The 18011-nt window shown below is 45.1% G+C and overlaps 6 protein-coding genes and 1 non-coding gene across 7 annotated transcripts; 4 read left to right on the plus strand and 3 right to left on the minus strand.

Moving 5' to 3' along the window:
• Window positions 1-172: 172 nt before the first annotated feature.
• Window positions 173-1805, minus strand: F5Y00DRAFT_259232 (putative oxidoreductase; the record flags this gene model as incomplete). Its single annotated transcript, XM_048010840.1, has 3 exons — window positions 173-650; window positions 727-1673; window positions 1746-1805. The coding sequence occupies 3 exons, from the start codon at window positions 1803-1805 to the stop codon at window positions 173-175; spliced, it is 1485 nt and encodes a 494-aa protein (XP_047867671.1).
• Window positions 1806-2220: 415 nt separating this feature from the next.
• On the minus strand, window positions 2221-3949 carry F5Y00DRAFT_216715 (putative alpha/beta hydrolase). Its single transcript, XM_048005579.1, has 4 exons — window positions 3238-3949; window positions 3107-3177; window positions 2698-2974; window positions 2221-2624 (listed from the first exon to the last, which is right to left on the minus strand). Exons 1-4 carry the CDS (start codon window positions 3598-3600, stop codon window positions 2454-2456), a joined length of 882 nt encoding a protein of 293 aa, XP_047867672.1. The 5' UTR covers window positions 3601-3949; the 3' UTR covers window positions 2221-2453.
• Window positions 3950-3997: 48 nt separating this feature from the next.
• F5Y00DRAFT_229169 (Sec34-domain-containing protein) lies at window positions 3998-7103 on the minus strand. The gene is made up of 5 exons (XM_048006725.1): window positions 6816-7103; window positions 6442-6743; window positions 6049-6388; window positions 5052-5990; window positions 3998-4993 (listed from the first exon to the last, which is right to left on the minus strand). Exons 1-5 carry the CDS (start codon window positions 6927-6929, stop codon window positions 4373-4375), a joined length of 2316 nt encoding a protein of 771 aa, XP_047867673.1. The 5' UTR covers window positions 6930-7103; the 3' UTR covers window positions 3998-4372.
• Window positions 7104-7297: 194 nt separating this feature from the next.
• On the plus strand, window positions 7298-7372 carry F5Y00DRAFT_t34. Its single transcript has one exon. It is a non-coding gene; the product is annotated as a tRNA-Ile (tRNA).
• Window positions 7373-9808: 2436 nt separating this feature from the next.
• On the plus strand, window positions 9809-10515 carry F5Y00DRAFT_216746 (uncharacterized protein). Its single transcript, XM_048005580.1, has one exon. It carries the CDS (start codon window positions 9991-9993, stop codon window positions 10462-10464), a length of 474 nt encoding a protein of 157 aa, XP_047867674.1. The 5' UTR covers window positions 9809-9990; the 3' UTR covers window positions 10465-10515.
• Window positions 10516-12322: 1807 nt separating this feature from the next.
• On the plus strand, window positions 12323-13801 carry F5Y00DRAFT_229171 (NAD(P)-binding protein). Its single transcript, XM_048006726.1, has 2 exons — window positions 12323-13162; window positions 13294-13801. Exons 1-2 carry the CDS (start codon window positions 12714-12716, stop codon window positions 13595-13597), a joined length of 753 nt encoding a protein of 250 aa, XP_047867675.1. The 5' UTR covers window positions 12323-12713; the 3' UTR covers window positions 13598-13801.
• Window positions 13802-14114: 313 nt separating this feature from the next.
• F5Y00DRAFT_229173 (ATP-dependent RNA helicase mrh-4) lies at window positions 14115-16135 on the plus strand. The gene has a single exon (XM_048006727.1). The coding sequence runs from the start codon at window positions 14129-14131 to the stop codon at window positions 16034-16036; it is 1908 nt and encodes a 635-aa protein (XP_047867676.1). The 5' UTR covers window positions 14115-14128; the 3' UTR covers window positions 16037-16135.
• Window positions 16136-18011: the final 1876 nt, after the last annotated feature.

The following is an 18011-nucleotide window of genomic DNA, read 5'->3' on the forward strand; positions in this document are numbered from 1 at the left end:
TCGTTCTGGGACTTTTGAAACCCCCAGAAAAGGGCCCCTGTGTTGGCTTTAACTGTGAACAAAACATAGAGAAGATCCTATTTCAACCATTTCTCGCTTCATTGTGAAATACTCAAGAATCTTTTCTTATATGTATCTAAGTAGTCTCATACACATGACTGCTATACCTTGACTAGAACGGAATCTTGAAACCACCAGGAACTTGACGTGAGAAAACCCCTTTCGGATCTACATCCATCCTCACTCTCTGTAGTTTCCGCAAGCTTTCGCCCCCATAGCTAGCGATAGGGTCTTGCCATGGCGCTGCGTAGTTTGGGTAAATGAAGGGATCATATGCGCCCAACCTTTTCGCATCGTCTTCAATCTCTTTAAACAATTCGCGCGCTGCCGTCTCAACCTTCAAATCGTCCGCCTCGTTTCTCCAAAATACGGTTAACAGGGTTATCACCAGTGCGTCTGACCTGTCTGAAAGTCCGAAGACATTAGACGCTGCGGATCGCGCGTAAATGGCTGGTGGTAACGGTTCTAGCGAGATGGCCCAGACAATGCCACGAACGCTTTTGATAGTCTCTATACTTTTATTCCAGTTCAAGTAAACTGCCTTAAGCATCGGGACAGTGGACTTATGAGTTATCGTGACGAATAATTGACTGTTTAGTGTATTAGCATGTTGTTTAAGTACCTAATGGTGTGTGTGCTCTGGTTGTTCCAACCCCTGGTACATACCGCCGTCCATTTTTCGAGTACGAGCCCTGTTCTACCGCCATTTCTGCCATAGTAGCAATGCGCACTTTCTCATCCATCGCAGATATTTTCATAAATGGTTCGAAAACTTGTGGATTCTCGTCGGCTTTCGTGTATTCGATGTTGCTCAAGATGAAAGTTTTGCGACCGCCGGCGGCGTAACCAATATTCATTATTAACGACGCATACTCATCATAAGATTCCGCTGAATTTAAATCAACGAACGCTTTCAGCTGTTCATCTATGGTTTCACTGGACGATAGAACCCCTCCAGCCCATATAGGGCCCTGTTCAAAAGTTTCAAAGTCGATCCGGGTGACAACGCCAAAGTTGTTTGAACCACCCCTGAGAGCAAACAGAAGATCGGGGTTCTCGTCGGCGTTGGCGTTTACGATGGTCCCATTGGCCAGCACAACTTCGAAGTTCGATACCGTATCGCATGTCCAACCATATCGCGGCGAAAAGTATGAAATTCCGCCACCTAAAGTTAGCCCACCAACACCGACTTGTGCTACACGACTGCCAGCTACCGATATACCAAGAGGATCTAGTATTGAATAGATGTCACCCCAAAGAGCACCCGCTCCTACAGAGGCTATAGACTTATCATCGCTGACCTCAATGGTGTTAAGAGAACGTAGGTCTATAGTCACCCCGCCAGCAATATTTGCCCCTCCAGCAATGCCTGCGTACCCACCGGATCGGATAGCGAATTGACAGCTATTCTGTTCATAATCTCCAAGCGACTCAGCTATAGAGGATAGCGAGTGGACTGCGATAGAGACATCTTCTCTTGTAGTTGGTATAACGACACATAAAGGCTCGAGACGAGATTCCTGTTGGCTATGATACGAAGAAATAGAAGAACTATATCTCTGGTTTCCTGGAAAGGCGACCTTTTCGCCGAGCAAAGCCACCAACGATAGGCACTAAATTTTAAGCCTCATTAGACTCAGTTACGTTGACATTTGTGCAAGGATTAAGAATAAGGCAAGACTTACGCAGGGCCCGATGAAGCACTGTGGTTCTATAAAGTTAGAGCTGAGCACCCATTGATCCATAGTTGATTGGGTACACGGGTGAGAAGAAGCGGAATCTCTAGAAAATTAAAAGAGCAAATGAAGTCAATGAGGACATAATTGAAAAGGAGAAGAAGTAGGTGAAGGTAAAAGCGGGATAGAAAGCCATCAGAAAAATATGGAATGCCACCATCTAAAAAATAGCAAAATTGATATTATATTAGGTCTAATCGACTTAAGGGAATCTATAGCTCTGATGTACGACTGCATACTGTATTACAAGGGCTATTCCCTAGTATATCCAATTGTTGACGATGATTCGTGCGTTTGGTACTATTGAACGCCGTCTTGCGTCAGCGGCTCAACCGCGACAGGGGCCGTGGCTGTCAGGGGACAAGCACTCGGATCATTGTCTAAGCTCTAGCCAAGTGATGTATTCAATAGGTTTAACATAAATGGTCTTGGTATTAGAGAATGATTTTCGATTGTATATAAATAATAGTGGTAGGTAAGCAGGTTCAACTTCCGGATGTGAAATATCCCCCTTTTTGAAACCTGTATTGGATGACCTATTTGCTTTGTCCTCTAATAAACCTGTGTCTACCTAACCCTGGCCGAAATAATATAGAATTCTCTGCCGACTACCAAAACTTCATAAGGTATATACGGCCCGGTCCTCCTAATAACAATCTAGGCCTTTGCTGTCATAGCCAAAATTGCCTCCTCAACCTCTTTAGGATGCGTCGCAACCAAGAAGTGAGCGCCACCCTCGAGAATATTAAACTGGACGTCGCTTGAACCCGTGAATCGTTGGGAATGCTCCTGAGCAATGGCAGGAGTGTAGATAATATCGGCCGATCCCTAGAAATGTCTCAGCAACAATTATCCCTTAAACAAAACAGAAACCACCAAGCGGTGAGAAAGCAAAACATACGTGTAGCCAATGGACGGGGCATTTAATATCTCCTATTCTGAGTTGCAGCCCATCTCTGTCCGCCAAGCAGATAGCAGCCATCCGGAGCTTTCGACGTCCCTCGTTCCCCGAGTAGACGCGACGTAGGATCTCGGTCCAGTACTCAAGGACCTGAGGGGTGCCCGCAGACCCGAAACCCAACCCACTCACAGCTTGGATCCAGTCGTCACCGATGACGAAGTTTGGGGTAGGGATACCCCATTTTTCAAGGAACGGCTGTAGAAATGGGACCGGGTCCCTACGGCCGTTAACAATAAAATGTGGTTAGCGATATGATGTTTCAACTACAACTATCATTCAAAAAGGCGAGTATAGTCCAGGGACACCATAATAGAACCGGGAGGGCGTCGTCGATAGACATTTAACTTACCAACAGCCCTTCTCACGGGATTCGCTGGTTTCAGCCTCCATCGACGTGCCAAGAGGAATGAGGCCCAGAATCTATCTTCTGTGAGCCGAGACGATCCACTTGTCAAGTAGCGTCCAAAATTGAATAATTACCTTCTCCGGCGCCAGCAGTGCCATCCTCACGATAATCCAACCCCCCTGGCTGGTTCCCAACGCGTAGGCCTTCTTTACGCCCAAAGCCTCGAGGGCCTGCAATGCAACGAGCGCAGTGTCCCAGTAGGTGAAGTGTTCCGTAGCACAGCTTGTTGCGCCATGGCCGAGCGGCTCGATGGCCACTAGGTTCACTGCGGCCGTTAACGTCTTGTTATCTAACTGGGCGCGATAGAACTCGACTGTAGTGCACATGGAGTTGATGAGCACCCATGTCGGCTTTGAAGGATCCAACTTGTTGTTCGATATAGCATACCCAACCTGGGCTTCCAAGTGTGAGACTTGTACTGTTTGTGTCGCGGCCATGGTGTCTCTCCTTTACGCTAATTGAACTGACTTAGTGTTAAACTTTCGTACCGAGATGTTGGACTGAAAACGGCCTGGACTAGGTTCCCCTCGATCTTTAATACGCCCTATACTTCAAAGAACTTAGGTTTGCTTAGTTCCCTTGTCTCCTTCCCTTTGATCGCCCGTACCCGATGGTGCGGCACAACTCGGTTACTAGACCACATCGGGATAGCTACGAAACTAATAAGGGCAAGAGCCCGAATAAGCTCTTAGTAGTTGGAGCTATTGCGTCTTTAGGTAGAGAGTTAGCCTTTGGGTTACCCGTTCTTTTACTACTCCTTCCGCCCGAGCTACATACGTCACGGGGGGCTACTATGATACGACTACGGTGTTAGCAGGCGTATCATTTATGGGGGTCCTCTTACATGCCAAGCTGAATACCTACCTACGTATATTCCGTCCCTCTATGTACAACTTGAAAAGAGCTGCTAAATTAGACATGAGGCTTGGGCAATTGAGGAGAAATGTACAGATAAGTACAGGGTACGGGAGGGACGCAAGGGAAAGAGGAATGGTATCCAGGGAGGGAGCTAGATGTGAAAATAGAAACAGCGACTAATAGAATAGGATAAGGTACACCAATAAAAGACTTTATGCTCGAATGTTAGCATGCTTCCAATGTATCTCGTATTTCTCCCGGGGCGAACTCGGTGGAAATAACTGCCACCGCAATTATCATCAGCGAGGCTAGTTAGTACCAGGTACGGACAGGAATAAACATTCCTTCTTCCTATCGCACACCCTTTTCCGCCTTCAGTTCATTCTGAGCTTGTGCATTTATCTGAATAGCTTCCTGCAGCTTGGCTACAACTTCGGGCTGGCCACCGAACGCAGTCAGGAGCTTTTCATCAAGCTCCTTCTCCGTAGACTCCAGGCTCTTGGCGCCGCGTTTGCCGCTCCTAGCTGCGTTTATCAATGTTCCCCACCGCTGTGTAAAAGCATAAATGCTCTGCCGTAGCAGTTCGTCCAACTTCTCGTTTGCATCTTGCTCGGGCTGAACCTGATTTTTGGCCGGTGCGGCCTTGCCGTTCGTAGACGGGGAGGCGCTAACTGCGGATGACCAGAGGCCGAGCGATAGAGAACCGCCGAGAATACCCCTGAATAGGCCCATCCAATTCTGAGGACTAAGAGCATCCCATATTTGGCCAAAGTGCTGCATCGCTGCCGGATAAGATCTAACATCGCCGATCTCGAGTGACACCAGTCCATTCTTAAGAATAAGCAGATTCTTAATCATGAATAAATCAGGATCGGGCTCGGGATTAGCTGCCTTGTTAGACTTTAACCGGGATTCGGCACGCTGCATGGCAAGAATAGTCTCGTGGATTATTCGGAATACAACTGGGCTCGACTAAAGGGAATGGGTCAATTTTCAAACATAGCGTAAATAAAACAAGGGTACTACTTACGCTTCGCTCTTTCGGCATGGCTTGGTCATACATAGCCAGAAGCTCAAGGGCCCGTTTCGTAATTGGATGTACATTGGAAGATGCGACACCATTCACAACGGGCGTGATCTTAAGAGAGTCTTGCGAAATGGGGGCTTTCGAGATAGATTTCGTAACCTCGGCTTCGAAAGCAGTGTCGGTCAAGGGCCAGAGATGTTCGATGAGCAGTCGAGCGGTGAGGTCATGGCAGTGAACCGAGTATCGAGTCTCTTCTTCGTCGTATTCTGATAGGAGGTACTCGTTTGTGATCCATCCTACAAGATTGCAAACCGATTGGAGCTCGCTTGTTTGTAAAACAGACTGCAACGTCGTTGCGATCGGGGCAATGTTTGCGGCACTGACTAATGATTTTTGTTGCAACTTTAAGGCTACGTAGGCGGACTGGGGGTCCACGTTGTACTGCGGCTCTATGGAAAAGATCTTAGCGAAAAGATTTGCTTCATCATATGATCGTTCATAGCATTGCTTGACAAAGTTGCGACATGCGGTTTCTGCGTTGACTTCCTTAACCTCTTTTCTAAAAGCCTCGAGGTCATGTTGAGTCATGGGACGGAGATCACGGTCTCTGACATCCGCGTAAGAGGAAAAGATGTTGACGGCAGTATTGGAATAATAATCAAAGCTTTGCCCAGGGGTTGGGTTTCCCAGTTGATCATAACAACTACGAATAACGCGTTGGGCATTCGCCACTAAACCATCTACTTCAAGTACCATCTCCTCAAATCGGCCATATGCGAGCGCGTGTCTGGCAGATTCGGATTGTGTAGCGGAAATTTGCTTTGATATTTCCGATGAGATTCGATCAAGATGGCCCGTAAACCCAACTTCGAGTAAATGAAGAGCTTTAGTGAGTAGAGACTGATATCTGGCCAGATAGGACTCGGCATCCCGGTAGTCAGGCTAATACAGGTCAGCAAAGAGTGCATATGTGAAGTACGCAGATCGTGCAGAAACTAACATGCTCTACCATAAATGTTATGCAAGCATCCAGATTCGTTAGGATTTCGCCAAAGCTTTCGTGGTTCACTAGACGGCTAGCACCAGGAGCATTCAGCCTCCTTGTAACGCCATCTAGATATGCATAATAATGCAAGTCAGTTCCGACCTCGTCGGCAAGCTTTTGTAATCTTCTCTCTTCTGATATGAGATCGTCGCACTGGGCCTGGAAAGAGGACGTCTGCGACTCAACAGCACGAAATGAACCAGCCAAAGATGTTAGCAGATCCAGAGCACCATTCGTATCGCTAATAAGCGTATCTAGGTGACGTTCAGTCATCTCTAGTTGTTCTTGGTAAAGCCTATCTCCCTATTAGCGACCGCATCGTCACCCGTTAAACACCAAGTACCGTACAAGTATTCCTGCTGGCTAGCCTTGATCAATTCGTCGTCGGAAGACCTCAACCGGGGCGGTTCTTGTTTTCGGACGACCTTTTCGATCCTCTCAACCATCAGCGCCTCTAAACCTCTCTCTTTGGCCTTCTTGCGCCTCTTCTTCGCAGCAGCATCCTTAGAGAGCTGCGCACGGACGACATGGTAGAAGTCAGAGTAAGACTTTGCTCTTCGACTCAAGGTTGCTTCGGGGGGTTCAATTATCGCCTCGGCTTCTTCAAATAATTCTTCTAGCGGCTCTACAGCATCGGACAGCTTATTTCCCTAGACTGGCTGTTAGCATTGCGTTAAGGCGTTAAGAGGACGGACAATGGGTGTGTTAAAGATGGAACTGACATTGGGCTGTTGAAGAAGTGATTCCCTTCTTCTGTGTCCTGAGGTCTGTGGAATAGAAGGGGTCCTCTTGTGGGTATGATCTGGTACAAAATTGTACCATGAATCCTCGTACATGGTTTGTCCTTGGTTGGCGTATAGGATTCTGGGAATGTTGGGGATGTGAACTTGTTCTAATAGCGGCGACTTTACATTAGCTTTGGGGCACGAGCGCCTGCAGTCGCGATTAACCGTAGCTATCAGCTAAATTACCTAATGTAAGCCGCTTAATCTACATATTGTAGGTAGACCCATAATTCCCAGCCCCTTTTAGCGCATACTGACACTTCAGATTATGCATAGCGTATTGTTACTATCCAACGTTCAGGTCCATATGAAAAAAAAAAAAAAAAAAAAAAATCTTTTCTTTCTTTCCTAAAATCTATACCATTTTTTACACGATGAGAACTCATTCAAGTCTCCTAGCCTTAAAGGGGTTCCAATCAGGTCCCATAGCTCAGTTGGTTTAGAGCGTCGTACTAATAATGCGAAGGCCGAGAGTTCGAGCCTCTCTGGGACCATCCTTTGTATTTTTGAACTCACAAATAGACTATATCTTGCCATTTTATACTTTTTCCCAGTTTTTTATTATTTTGCAGCGTATCGGAAACTAAGATATTTCCTCGTTAACCCTGCATATGATAGGGTTGGAGCCATCTTACGTTACCTAATGTATATAGCCATCATCATTGGCGGTTGTTATGGTTCCTTATTTCTATAGAGTTTCTTGGAGTCGTCTTATCTATTTCTACGTCATCTTTTAAATTTCGTCCCGTAAACCCCAGACACCACGTGTACATAGTTCGTGCTAAGGATACTGTTAGGCTTGTTTACAGGTACCTATCAACTAGCCCTACCAGGCTAGCTATAACCTAATCCCCCCAGCAATCTTAGAGCTATCTTTATTATTGGAAAGCTTGCTTTCCCAAGTTAAATTTGGTCTCTAGAGGGCTCATATTACCACGAATGCAAACTCGTAAGCAAGCTTTCCAATTAGCTGAAGTTTACCCAACGTTCAGGTACGTGCTCCTTAAACAAAAACCTAAGCCATTGACTTTAGTTTTCAACGCATTTAATTAAAAAGCTTCGCCGGAAAAGCTTTCCAGTTAGCACAACTCGTTGTGCTACAGGGTATTTTTACTCGTATACAATATCCGCGCTATTACCTCAGGCGTGCTATTATAGCCGTCGATACAGCCCTGTTTACAAAGTTGTTCCATACCCTGTACGAACTGTAACAGTTCGATCGTAATGACTACCTAATGCTTAGTCTGTATAGGTAATGATCCCTGATCAGATACTGATGCTTTGGGAGGGACCAACGCTTTAGGAGGGACCAATGCTTTGGGAAGGAATAATGCTATTAGAAGCACAATGTTCACAACTACGTCATTTTATAAGATAAGTACATATTACGCACGGACGAGGGACGTGCTGATTTGAGATATCATATAGAAATAGTAAGGAACTACTGCTACTTTATCGCGCTTCCCCAACGCGTTGTTCCCTCCTAAAGCATTGGTCTTTCCTAAAGCGTTGTTTTTTAAGCAAGAATAAATCGTTTATAGCCTGATAGTAACGGTATAATTTTAAATTATCATATGTTGGCAGGTGGTCCACGTCACCATCGTGAGTCACGGTTATAGCATCAAGGGAGGGGACGAGGCCCCAGGGCTGGGTGTATACACAGACGAGGTCCCGTAATCCTTTCGGGATTCAACAACGCTTCCGCAATACAAGACCAGTTCCACATCATTTTTACAAAAACAATTGCCTAGGATGGTGCTATTGCCGTACGAGTCAAAGCCAAAGGTTCGATTGATGTCCAAGTCCTCATTACTAAACTTAAACAAGAACTATATATTTACAAGCTAAACTTTCTAGCCTGTTGCTCTTGACAACTCAAGAGGCCTGAACACATCTCTGGGTTCTTGCATGTGATGATGGATCTTATATAAATACCGTACTACTCCCTCTACTCTTCAGCCATTGTTCCCTTCTCCCAATTAGCAATATCCCCAAAGCTATCTTTTCAGCACTACCACAACTTCATTACTACCACTTATCTAACTCTTTCTCAATGGCCACTGATATTACGCAGTCACCGCCCAACTTGGGTACCGATTCAAATAATCTGCCGAACGGTCCATGCCTTCTTTACGTGATGTACCAGGAGCATGATGAAGGCGAAGATGCAACCAGCCTAGTCGCCTTGCCATGTCAATACAGGTTTCACGCAGAATGCATTGCAGACTTTAACGACCATCATAAGGATGAACAAATTTGCGCTTATATACAGTTCCGAACAAATTTGCCTTTACTGTTCCGAACACTACAGCCACAGTGTATGCGGACATCCTCCTGAGCGTCAGTACCTCCAGCCAGGTTTCAAGTTCAGGTCGGGTGACAATATCCACTGTCGATGCGTAATCATATAAACACATATCCTTTAGCATATTTCCACGTTGTTATTGACAGGAGCCAACGCCAGTATACCAGAAGACTGTTTCGAGTCCGCTGATATACCTAAATATTTCGAAAACACCCAGCTTTTATTAACCGCCTACCTTTTCGATGGTGCCGCAAACAATTGATCCAATCAGTCAGGACAAGTCATGCTCATGACGGGGGATTTAAGCGGTTGGGGTATTCGAACATCCATGGAAGATAACGAAACTCCCGCACAAGCCATGTACGAAACCTTTTTGCAAACTTCGGATAGAGCTATACAACGGTACGTTACACCTTATATGTGTTTATATATACCTATTTAACAATATTTAGGGTACCGTTACATGTGCCCGAAAAGCTTGCCCTTCCTATACAGACCCACTCCATTTCATGCGGCCGACCTAAGATTCTTACCGCCGTTATGCAAGGCCTGCAATCTTTTGGAAAGTGTAAAACAAGCTCAGCCTACAATCCAGAGACTATTGGTGGTAATAAAACTGGCCTACTCCTCGCAACATATTAATCAACCCGACATCCGATCGAAAGCAACCTATAATATCAGGGGTTCTCGACTGGGATAGCGCTGTTTTCGTCCCGGTTCTCACAATAAATTCTACGCCTTTTCTTCTACCGTCGCCAGCCGCCACTTACTTATTTTCTAATAACCAACTATTATATTATTCTTGAGATGGAAGATAGCATATACGTTCACTCTAGGTCAGACCATATGCGCCATAGTCTATCTCGAGACTCGAACATGCCTGAAGACCGGCGATCTGCTGTGTCTCCAGCTAGTTCTGGATATGCTCACGATATGGAACCTTTGATCACCGAAGCAACATCAACGGAGGAAAATAGAACTTATCCGGGTTTTCACATGGGGATGATACTACGCCAATTGAAAGGCCTTTTCGCTGCGATGTTTCCACCGGTACAAAATGCAAGCTTATTATTCGGACATTTACAGGTAGAACCAATATTAAGCGCGGGCAGCATCGGCTTATATTATTTCTGCCTGAGACAACTCTGTGAGGTTTTTTTCACGGGGTCCAGGTCGCCATTGGAGCTCGGTCAAGGCCAAGGGGTTCCTAGTTTGGGAATGTATCGCAAAAACGACGCCGTAATTGCTAACTGGCAGAATGTTTGCTACGCAACGTGGTGAATATTATATTTAAAGTGTCCTTTGATTAATATGGCGCATTATGGATCGGGATGCTAGCCCCCTACAAGTTAAGGATAAGATATCTGCTGGGACAGACGGTTATCACATCTGTCCGAGGGATCCGTGCAGAGCCAAGTTCACCAGCAAAAGAGACCTTGAAATCCACTCTGGTGTTGGACATAGACATATCTGCCTTTGGGGAAATACGGGACCATGCTCCAGTGCAGGATTCGCAACGACAGAAGAGCTTAATTGGCATGTGAAGCGCGAACATCTGCTACGAGGGAGAGTTGTCATAAAATTTTCATTAGTTCCTTTTTTGTATGGGTTAAATGGCTTGTATCTAAAACTATAGGATAGGAAAATATGCATCAGTTTGCAGGAGAACCGAGATTATACGATGTGAATTGATGATACTAATCGTAGAAAGTACAATTTTGACACCTCACAAATTATACCTTAGGTAGGCCTTTCACCCTTTTTAACTTTGGTCTTCTTAGGAGATAGCTACACAGGTTGCCGCGTCGTTATTAATTAGTGTAAACTTAGTAGATACGAATTCCAACCCATGGCTTTTGCTCTCTCCTTGACTACCGCCAAATTTACTTTACTTAAGTTTTCTATCTCCGCTACATAAATTCTCTCCTTGGTCGAAGCTTCTTCGTTAAGTAACCCCCCAAGAGGGTCCTGCAGTTCCCGTCTCCCATCCCCTATGGAAGGCCTGAGTACTTCATGCTGGATCAACTACCATATCTAGCGATGACAATTTCAACGAAGATAATTAGAATAATCGTACCGTCAGTAAGCTAGTCGCTAGTTTCGTGTTGGTGTTGTACGTAACAAGCTTTGATAGGAAAATTCCATCTCCCGAGATGATGAAACTGAATTATTTATACTCACGCTTACGCTTACTGTTCAGATACTAAATGATAAACCTTCGTTGGTAATACCTAACTTCCTTGACTTTTTTCCTATCCAATTAAACCATGTGTCCTTTTTGAGTTATTCCAACAAGTTTTCTAAAGACGAATTAGGTAGTTTCCTCGCCTATATTTAGTGGATATTAAAAGAAAACGATAAGACGCTAAAGCAAAGCGTTGAAAGCGGAACAATAGCGCTCTCGCAATGTTACATCGTGGTGGACTGGAATCTCACGCGATAACCTAAACATTATACTAACTTGGGTACACATACATTACTGTAGAAAATGTATTAGAATAGTAGCATGATTGAAAAGAAAATCGAGTAATTTAAATATCATAACTTAGTTCTTCATAGTTTATAAGACTACCTAAGGGTAGTTGACTATTCTAAAGATATGTAAAGCCTGATAACTTTCATATGTCGTCTTGCAAGTTGGTGTCGTAATCAGTCTATCAGCTCGCTAATCTAGAATAAGTCTACCTAATAGAAATTCGGATCTGACTATGCGATCCTTCGGCTCCAACAGCCCCATAATGTCTCTTTGACCCCATGGAATAAATCCTTTGGTGTCCCGCAACCTGGGATCCACGAATCTATCTTAAACCGTAATAGCTTAGCGCTCGACTAGGCTCTATAGAATCTTGAAAGCTTCTTCGGAGTCTCTCATAATAAGTATCTAGGTATCCAATCCTGCCAATCGCGTTGAATCCCGGACATTATTAACTGTGTAAAGTCACCAACGTCGATCAATGCTATACTACCGTGTTACCCCTGGGGGTTCCATGGTTGAATCTATGAATGTTGGGTCAAACCTCGTGGGACCCATGAAAAATTCTAAAGCGGTGAAGAACTTAGCCCCTCTCTCGTGGTAATGGTGTAGTCTTCACGTTTCCCTCGAAGATAACATCACAAATTATATTCAAATTAGTCACTCTGAAAAATCAGTATAAAAAAAGAAAAAAATGATTAAAACTGATAAATATATTCAATAACCTCTTGCGAGTAACATGATACATATTATAAGTACCTTTCGTTTATTTTTTCTAGTATAATCGTTAATTGTTTAAGAAAGTCATCTCATTATTAAGTGTCAGCATGTAAAAGAACAACTCATTCTGCATTAGCCGGGCAATTAACCTTGGCGACGTCCGAGAACCAAAGCGTTCCCTAACCGGGAACGTGTGGCTCGGTAGTATGGTGAATAGGATAGTCGACTATAAGAAGTCAGGGGACGAACCGACTACGAGAAGAACTTAAGAATAAGTTTAGACAGGTAGTTAAGTTTTTTTATTAATACCAATAGCGTTACTATCAAAACACACACCATGGCCCCAACTATCGTCTTAATTAGCGGCGCGAACCGAGGATTAGGCAAAGGGCTCCTTGAGCTCTACCTAGCTAGGCCGAACCATATCGTCATTGCCGCGATTCGCAACCCAGATCACCCTACGTCAAAAGCTCTTGCCGAGCTACCCAAAGGGGAAGATACTCGCCTCGTTGTTATTAAGATCGATGCCTCCGTTGAATCTGATGCTGCCGAGGGTATCAAACAATTAACTGTACAGGGTATCGACCATATCGATATCGTCATTGCGAACGCTGGTGTCTGCTACGTCTTCCCCAAGGTGTCGGACATTAAGACTGCAGATCTAGAAGGACATCTTACTCCTAACCTTTTTGGTGTGGTATGGTTATACCAGGCCGCAATTCCGCTCCTAAAGAAGTCTACGAATCCTAAGTGGATAACTATGGGCTCTGTCGGAGGAAAGATAGTGGTAAGTTAACAATACTCCTAAAACTCCACATGATGCTATTCTGTTTGTCGACGTCAACTGACGTAATGTGTACTATAGTGAGTGAATATTATCCCCGCCCCCCGCATCGTCGTATCTAATCGTAGTATAGGGATCAACCTGATGTCCCCCACGCCGCTTACGGACCGTCAAAGGTTGCGGTTCATTGGGTAACCAAGCGTATCGACAAGGAAGAAAACTGGCTCACGGCATTTGTGATTCACCCTGGCTTAGCAGACACCGACATGGGCCAAGTCGCTCTTGCAGGCCTCGTAGCAGTCCACGACAACATTCCAGTAAAACTTATAACGGTCGAAGAATCATGCCGGGGAATGATAAAAGTAATCGACGCAGCCACAAAAGCCACGCACGGAGGGAGACTCATAGCCTATACTGGGGATGAGGACACATGGTAGATAGGGCCGGAATTGAGGATGAATGAATGTTTGCTATTGCAAACCCATATGTCTCTTAATACATACGGAGATCTGCCATACCCGCTAAACTCTTTGAAGGGGGAAAGGAATAGTTGCTTGGGAACTTGTATGGGCCATGGCAAGTTGATAGTAGATGTATATAGCTACCTACCTTAGGTATAGTTATGAGGGACATATGCTGCATATTGTGTCTTCTGTTTTTTATAGCACTCATTCTGCTTGATGGCATCACGTACGAGTTGGTGACGTAAGTAAATCAAAGCCAATACACCAAGATATCAATTAGATGGTCTTATGTACATACCCGGCAAAGATGCCGGTCCGGATATATGTTGGATCGGGACATGATGAGGGAGAGGTACCCGTGTACCTTTTAAAAATTGCCCTTTTCGGAAGGAGGGGTGAGGGGCACGCAACCGATTGGCTGTTATCGATAGCGATCAAAAAATGTAGAAAATTTAATTAATTTTGAAGAAGGCGGGAGGCAAGAAACGAGCCTTAATTAACTTCATGAATTTCAGCGCGGTAGGAAACCGGATCGACGTCCGGATTCTCAAGATGCGCTCCTTTCTCTCAGCGCCAATATGCCCGTCATGCCTATTCGCAGCGAGCAACTCAACAGCCTTCCAAAGTGCCTATCGACCATGGGTGGCGGCGCAACAACGATTCTTCAATGCCCGAGGAAGAGCTAGACCTTCGAGGATGGTCCTGTCCGACCGTGTCGCACGCTCTTTTTTACGAAACAAAGATGGTGATAGTCGTGGAAGTAGAAGACCTAGTCAGAGATCAGCAGGACCGTTTGGCGGCATGAATCAAACATACGCCAACATACAAGAACGTATACCAGAAGGGACATCTCGAACGAGCGAGATCAGAGGCGGTAGAGACGAGAAGGGTGATAGGAAGGACGACCGAAGAACGAAAGCTATGAAAATGCAAAGCTCCTTAGCCACAATTTCATACGGCCACAGAACACGAACGAAAGCGAGCATAGCCGAGATGGAGTCGTTTGAACAATTCGAACTGTTACCCTCGATCAAAGAAGCCATGTCCCAAGACGTGTTAAAAGACATGGTGGACATAAAGCCCACTCCTATTCAACGACTCGCGATTCCTGCACTTCTAGGTCAGGACACCGGCCGACGGTCCTCTCGAGCGAAAGGAGCGAAAGATAGTAACGAGAGGCAAGAATTTCTATTAGCAGCTGAGACGGGTTCGGGCAAAACGCTAGCCTACCTGCTACCCGTGATCGATGCTCTTAAGAAGGCCGAAGCTTCTGATCCTGCCATCGCGGCCTACCGAGAATATTTCGATAAGCAGATGGCAGCAATGAAGGAACCAGGATACACCGGTCCCCGAGAATTCGATCCTCATCCGACCGCCGCACGGCCAAAGGTCGTCGTGTTAGTGCCAACAGCTGAGTTAGTTGACCAAGTAGGTCGTGTTGCAAAGGCTCTATCGCATATTGTGAAGTTTAGGGCTGGTTTGTTCTCTGCCAACGTCTCCGCAAGGGTTATCAATGCGACCATGTACTCGCCTACTGGCATCGATATTATCGTGACAACACCTCATTTACTATCATCGATGGCAGACTCGGATCCCTACATCCTATCTAGAGTCACTCATTTAGTAGTTGATGAAGCCGATTCGCTTTTCGATCGCAGCTTTTCACCTGTGACGACAGACATTTTAGACCGTGCGCTACCATCTATGAAGCAACTGATCCTTTGCTCTGCTACTATTCCAAAAAGACTCGATAACTACCTAGGTTCTGAATTCCCGGATATGGTCCGGATTACTACGCCAAATCTCCACGCCATCCCTCGACGCGTTCAACTAGGAGTTATTGACGTAACTAAAGATCCTTACCGAAATAGCAAAGACCTTGCTTGTGCTGATGCAATCTGGTCCATCGGAAAAGATGCCTTCCGACATCAGGGCCCCGTACCTGGAGAGGTCGATGTCAAGCGCATTATGGTATTTGTTAATGAGCGCGAGAAGACCCAAGAGGTCGCTGACTTCCTTGTCTCCAAGGGCATTGACGCTGTTGCGCTACACCGGGACACCTCGGAACAACGTCAATCTGAAATGCTGGATGCGTTTACTACCACCGCGCCATTAAAAGAAATACTCGCAAAGTCCAAGGTGCCACCCCCAGGAAGAGGACGCAGAACTTTGCCTAATACCAAGGTCATCGTGGCCACAGACTTGGCTTCGAGGGGTATTGATACCCTGGCGGTTCGATATGTAATATTATACGACGTACCGCACAGCACCATCGATTTTATACACCGCTTAGGACGTGCCGGTCGCATGGGTAGGAGAGGAAGAGGTGTTGTGTTAGTCGGCAGGGGCGACCGGCGGGATATCATTGCTGAGGTCAGAGAAAGCATGTTCATGGGTCAGGCACTTATATAAGACGAGCGCCTTGTAAAAATGAAGTGTACAATTTGTATAGCTGAAAATGTGTATATAACTTTAGAATTTTTAAATACCCCGGCGATATTCTTCTCTGTATGACTTCGTAACTTATTTGTTATGGATCCGTGACGTTGAAGATAGGCATTAGGGTAATTTAGATGAATGAGCGTTCTACATGGGCGTAGGATTGGATATAGCAAGCGAGTTTGTATTAGGTAAGATATTGTAGGAATGTATGAGATAATATTGTTACACACTTGTTACATACCTACAGCCTAGGTGCCTGTTCGTAATAGGGGCATGCTAAGGGGATAGCGGCAAGGTAGCAGGTCTCTATAAGTAGTGCATCCCTCTCCTATCTTTAGAAGGGGCATGCTTCAAAGAATCACCGTTACACTTGCATGTCATAATTCAGACCTATGTTCTTTCGTTTTATATTTCCTCAAGTATATACCTAGTATTAACCCCTGAGCCCTGGCGCTAGTTGAGTGAAATAGATGTGAGCGGAGAATATTTAGTTAGGTACTACCTACTCCATGGGACCCCGTCTTGGACCCTTACACTCTCAGCTTTAAAGATATAGCTGTCTTGAACAGTGTTTCAATAGAACTCAGTACCTGACCGCCTCCTTTTACCTGGTTGTTTTTTCTAGTTCCCGCCTATTCCTTAACCTTCTACCTTACTTACCTACCCCAAATGTCTCAACTAGGTATTAGCGCTGGAGGCTGGATCAGTTCCCCGGATTTTTGGATATTAGTTTAAATGATTAGATGGAGGCTTCAGCCGCCGTGGTAGCTCTGCATGTAAGTCTTACCCGTCCCAATGGGCTTGGGACCGTAATAAGATGCCGAGACGGTGAGGCCGCTTGCTAACTTTGAGGACTCTATAACAGCTTTACTATTCAAAGTAGGTAACTAAAGTTGAAGTTACTGGCTTCTCTCTAGGTGTGCGGACTTGATATTTGATATTAAGTGAATTGGCACTTCCAAATGAGTAGTGTTATTAGCAGGCCTACCTAATACTTGTGAGGTACAATTCAACCGAGGAGTACCGATTTGTCTTACAAGAATTGTCTTACTGATTTCCTCTTGCGAACACTCGGGGCGTGGCTTTCTGGATCAATGATTACGATCGAATTTCCTTTTTGATTCTCGATGGGAATGGCAAGGAAATAGGAGAGTACCTAGCAATCGTCATCTCCAGCCACAAGGTTGCGTCTCACAAGACATCTCTCTTACCGATCACCAAAAGCTTAGACCTAGGGACTTGAGACACTGATGGTAACTTCTAACGAAGGACTATAGATCGAGATCTAAATTAACGGTCATCCAACGGTATCTGTTAGTGCTTTTTGAATACATTATTCATGTTCTCGAATCCAGTTCCAGTTCCAGTTCCGGCATTTGGATAAAAGCTGAAACTTGACTAATTAGCGACCATTTTACGCTAGCGAATAGACTTCGGTTAAGCCTTTCCGACCCTGCTTTTTTAAGGAATAGTAGCTTATAGGCTTTATGACCTGTCAGTTGTGCAGATGATCTTTAGCATTAGGCACAGTGAAAGTATTAAAAAATAATACAAATCAATTTCGAAGAACGCCACATTTTATGGTTCGTATAAATCCGTTCTACATATTCATACAGCTATTTCAATACTAAGTAAGAGGCATTTCGTGATTTACGCAGGGTGAACTCCCAGCAACATAAGCGCGTACGTGATCAACGCAGATCTTTACATTTCCTGGCGCAAATCCCGGCAATTCTTGACCTTCTCAAGATATTTCCCTGCGTGGTAAGGTCTGTGAAATCTCGTCTTAGGCCCTGCCTTTCGCTGAAACTGATCTGCGTCCAGTAGCCAAGGACATTATCCTGGCTGTTGAGTCCTAATGCTCAATTTTATAACAACCTTGAAATGCTAACGATGCTAGATTACCAGAGGTCGCTCGTCGCGCGTACGGGGTCGGTGCCGTGGC

Source organism: Daldinia vernicosa (assembly GCF_022497035.1).
Source record: "Daldinia vernicosa strain CBS 139.73 unplaced genomic scaffold F5Y00scaffold_9, whole genome shotgun sequence".
Classification (NCBI taxonomy): Eukaryota; Fungi; Ascomycota; class Sordariomycetes; order Xylariales; family Hypoxylaceae; genus Daldinia; species Daldinia vernicosa.

What these genes read in the sequence shown, in the direction of transcription:
- F5Y00DRAFT_229169 (XM_048006725.1), bottom strand. Translation starts at nt 6,929, where the DNA reads ATGTACGAGGATTCATGGTACAATTTTGTACCAGATCATACCCACAAG. An exon ending in TAACATTTATGGTAGAGCAT is followed by an intron (nt 5,991 to 6,048) that starts GTTAGTTTCTGC and finishes GACCTGTATTAG; the next exon opens with CCTGACTACCGGGATGCCGA. An exon ending in CCATGCCGAAAGAGCGAAGC is followed by an intron (nt 4,994 to 5,051) that starts GTAAGTAGTACC and finishes CATTCCCTTTAG; the next exon opens with TCGAGCCCAGTTGTATTCCG.
- F5Y00DRAFT_216746 (XM_048005580.1), top strand. Translation starts at nt 9,991, where the DNA reads ATGGAAGATAGCATATACGTTCACTCTAGGTCAGACCATATGCGCCAT.
- F5Y00DRAFT_229171 (XM_048006726.1), top strand. Translation starts at nt 12,714, where the DNA reads ATGGCCCCAACTATCGTCTTAATTAGCGGCGCGAACCGAGGATTAGGC. An exon ending in TCTGTCGGAGGAAAGATAGT is followed by an intron (nt 13,163 to 13,293) that starts GGTAAGTTAACA and finishes ATCGTAGTATAG; the next exon opens with GGATCAACCTGATGTCCCCC.
- F5Y00DRAFT_229173 (XM_048006727.1), top strand. Translation starts at nt 14,129, where the DNA reads ATGAATTTCAGCGCGGTAGGAAACCGGATCGACGTCCGGATTCTCAAG.
- F5Y00DRAFT_216715 (XM_048005579.1), bottom strand. Translation starts at nt 3,600, where the DNA reads ATGGCCGCGACACAAACAGTACAAGTCTCACACTTGGAAGCCCAGGTT. An exon ending in CACTGCTGGCGCCGGAGAAG is followed by an intron (nt 3,178 to 3,237) that starts GTAATTATTCAA and finishes CACAGAAGATAG; the next exon opens with ATTCTGGGCCTCATTCCTCT. An exon ending in GCCCCGTCCATTGGCTACAC is followed by an intron (nt 2,625 to 2,697) that starts GTATGTTTTGCT and finishes AGACATTTCTAG; the next exon opens with GGATCGGCCGATATTATCTA.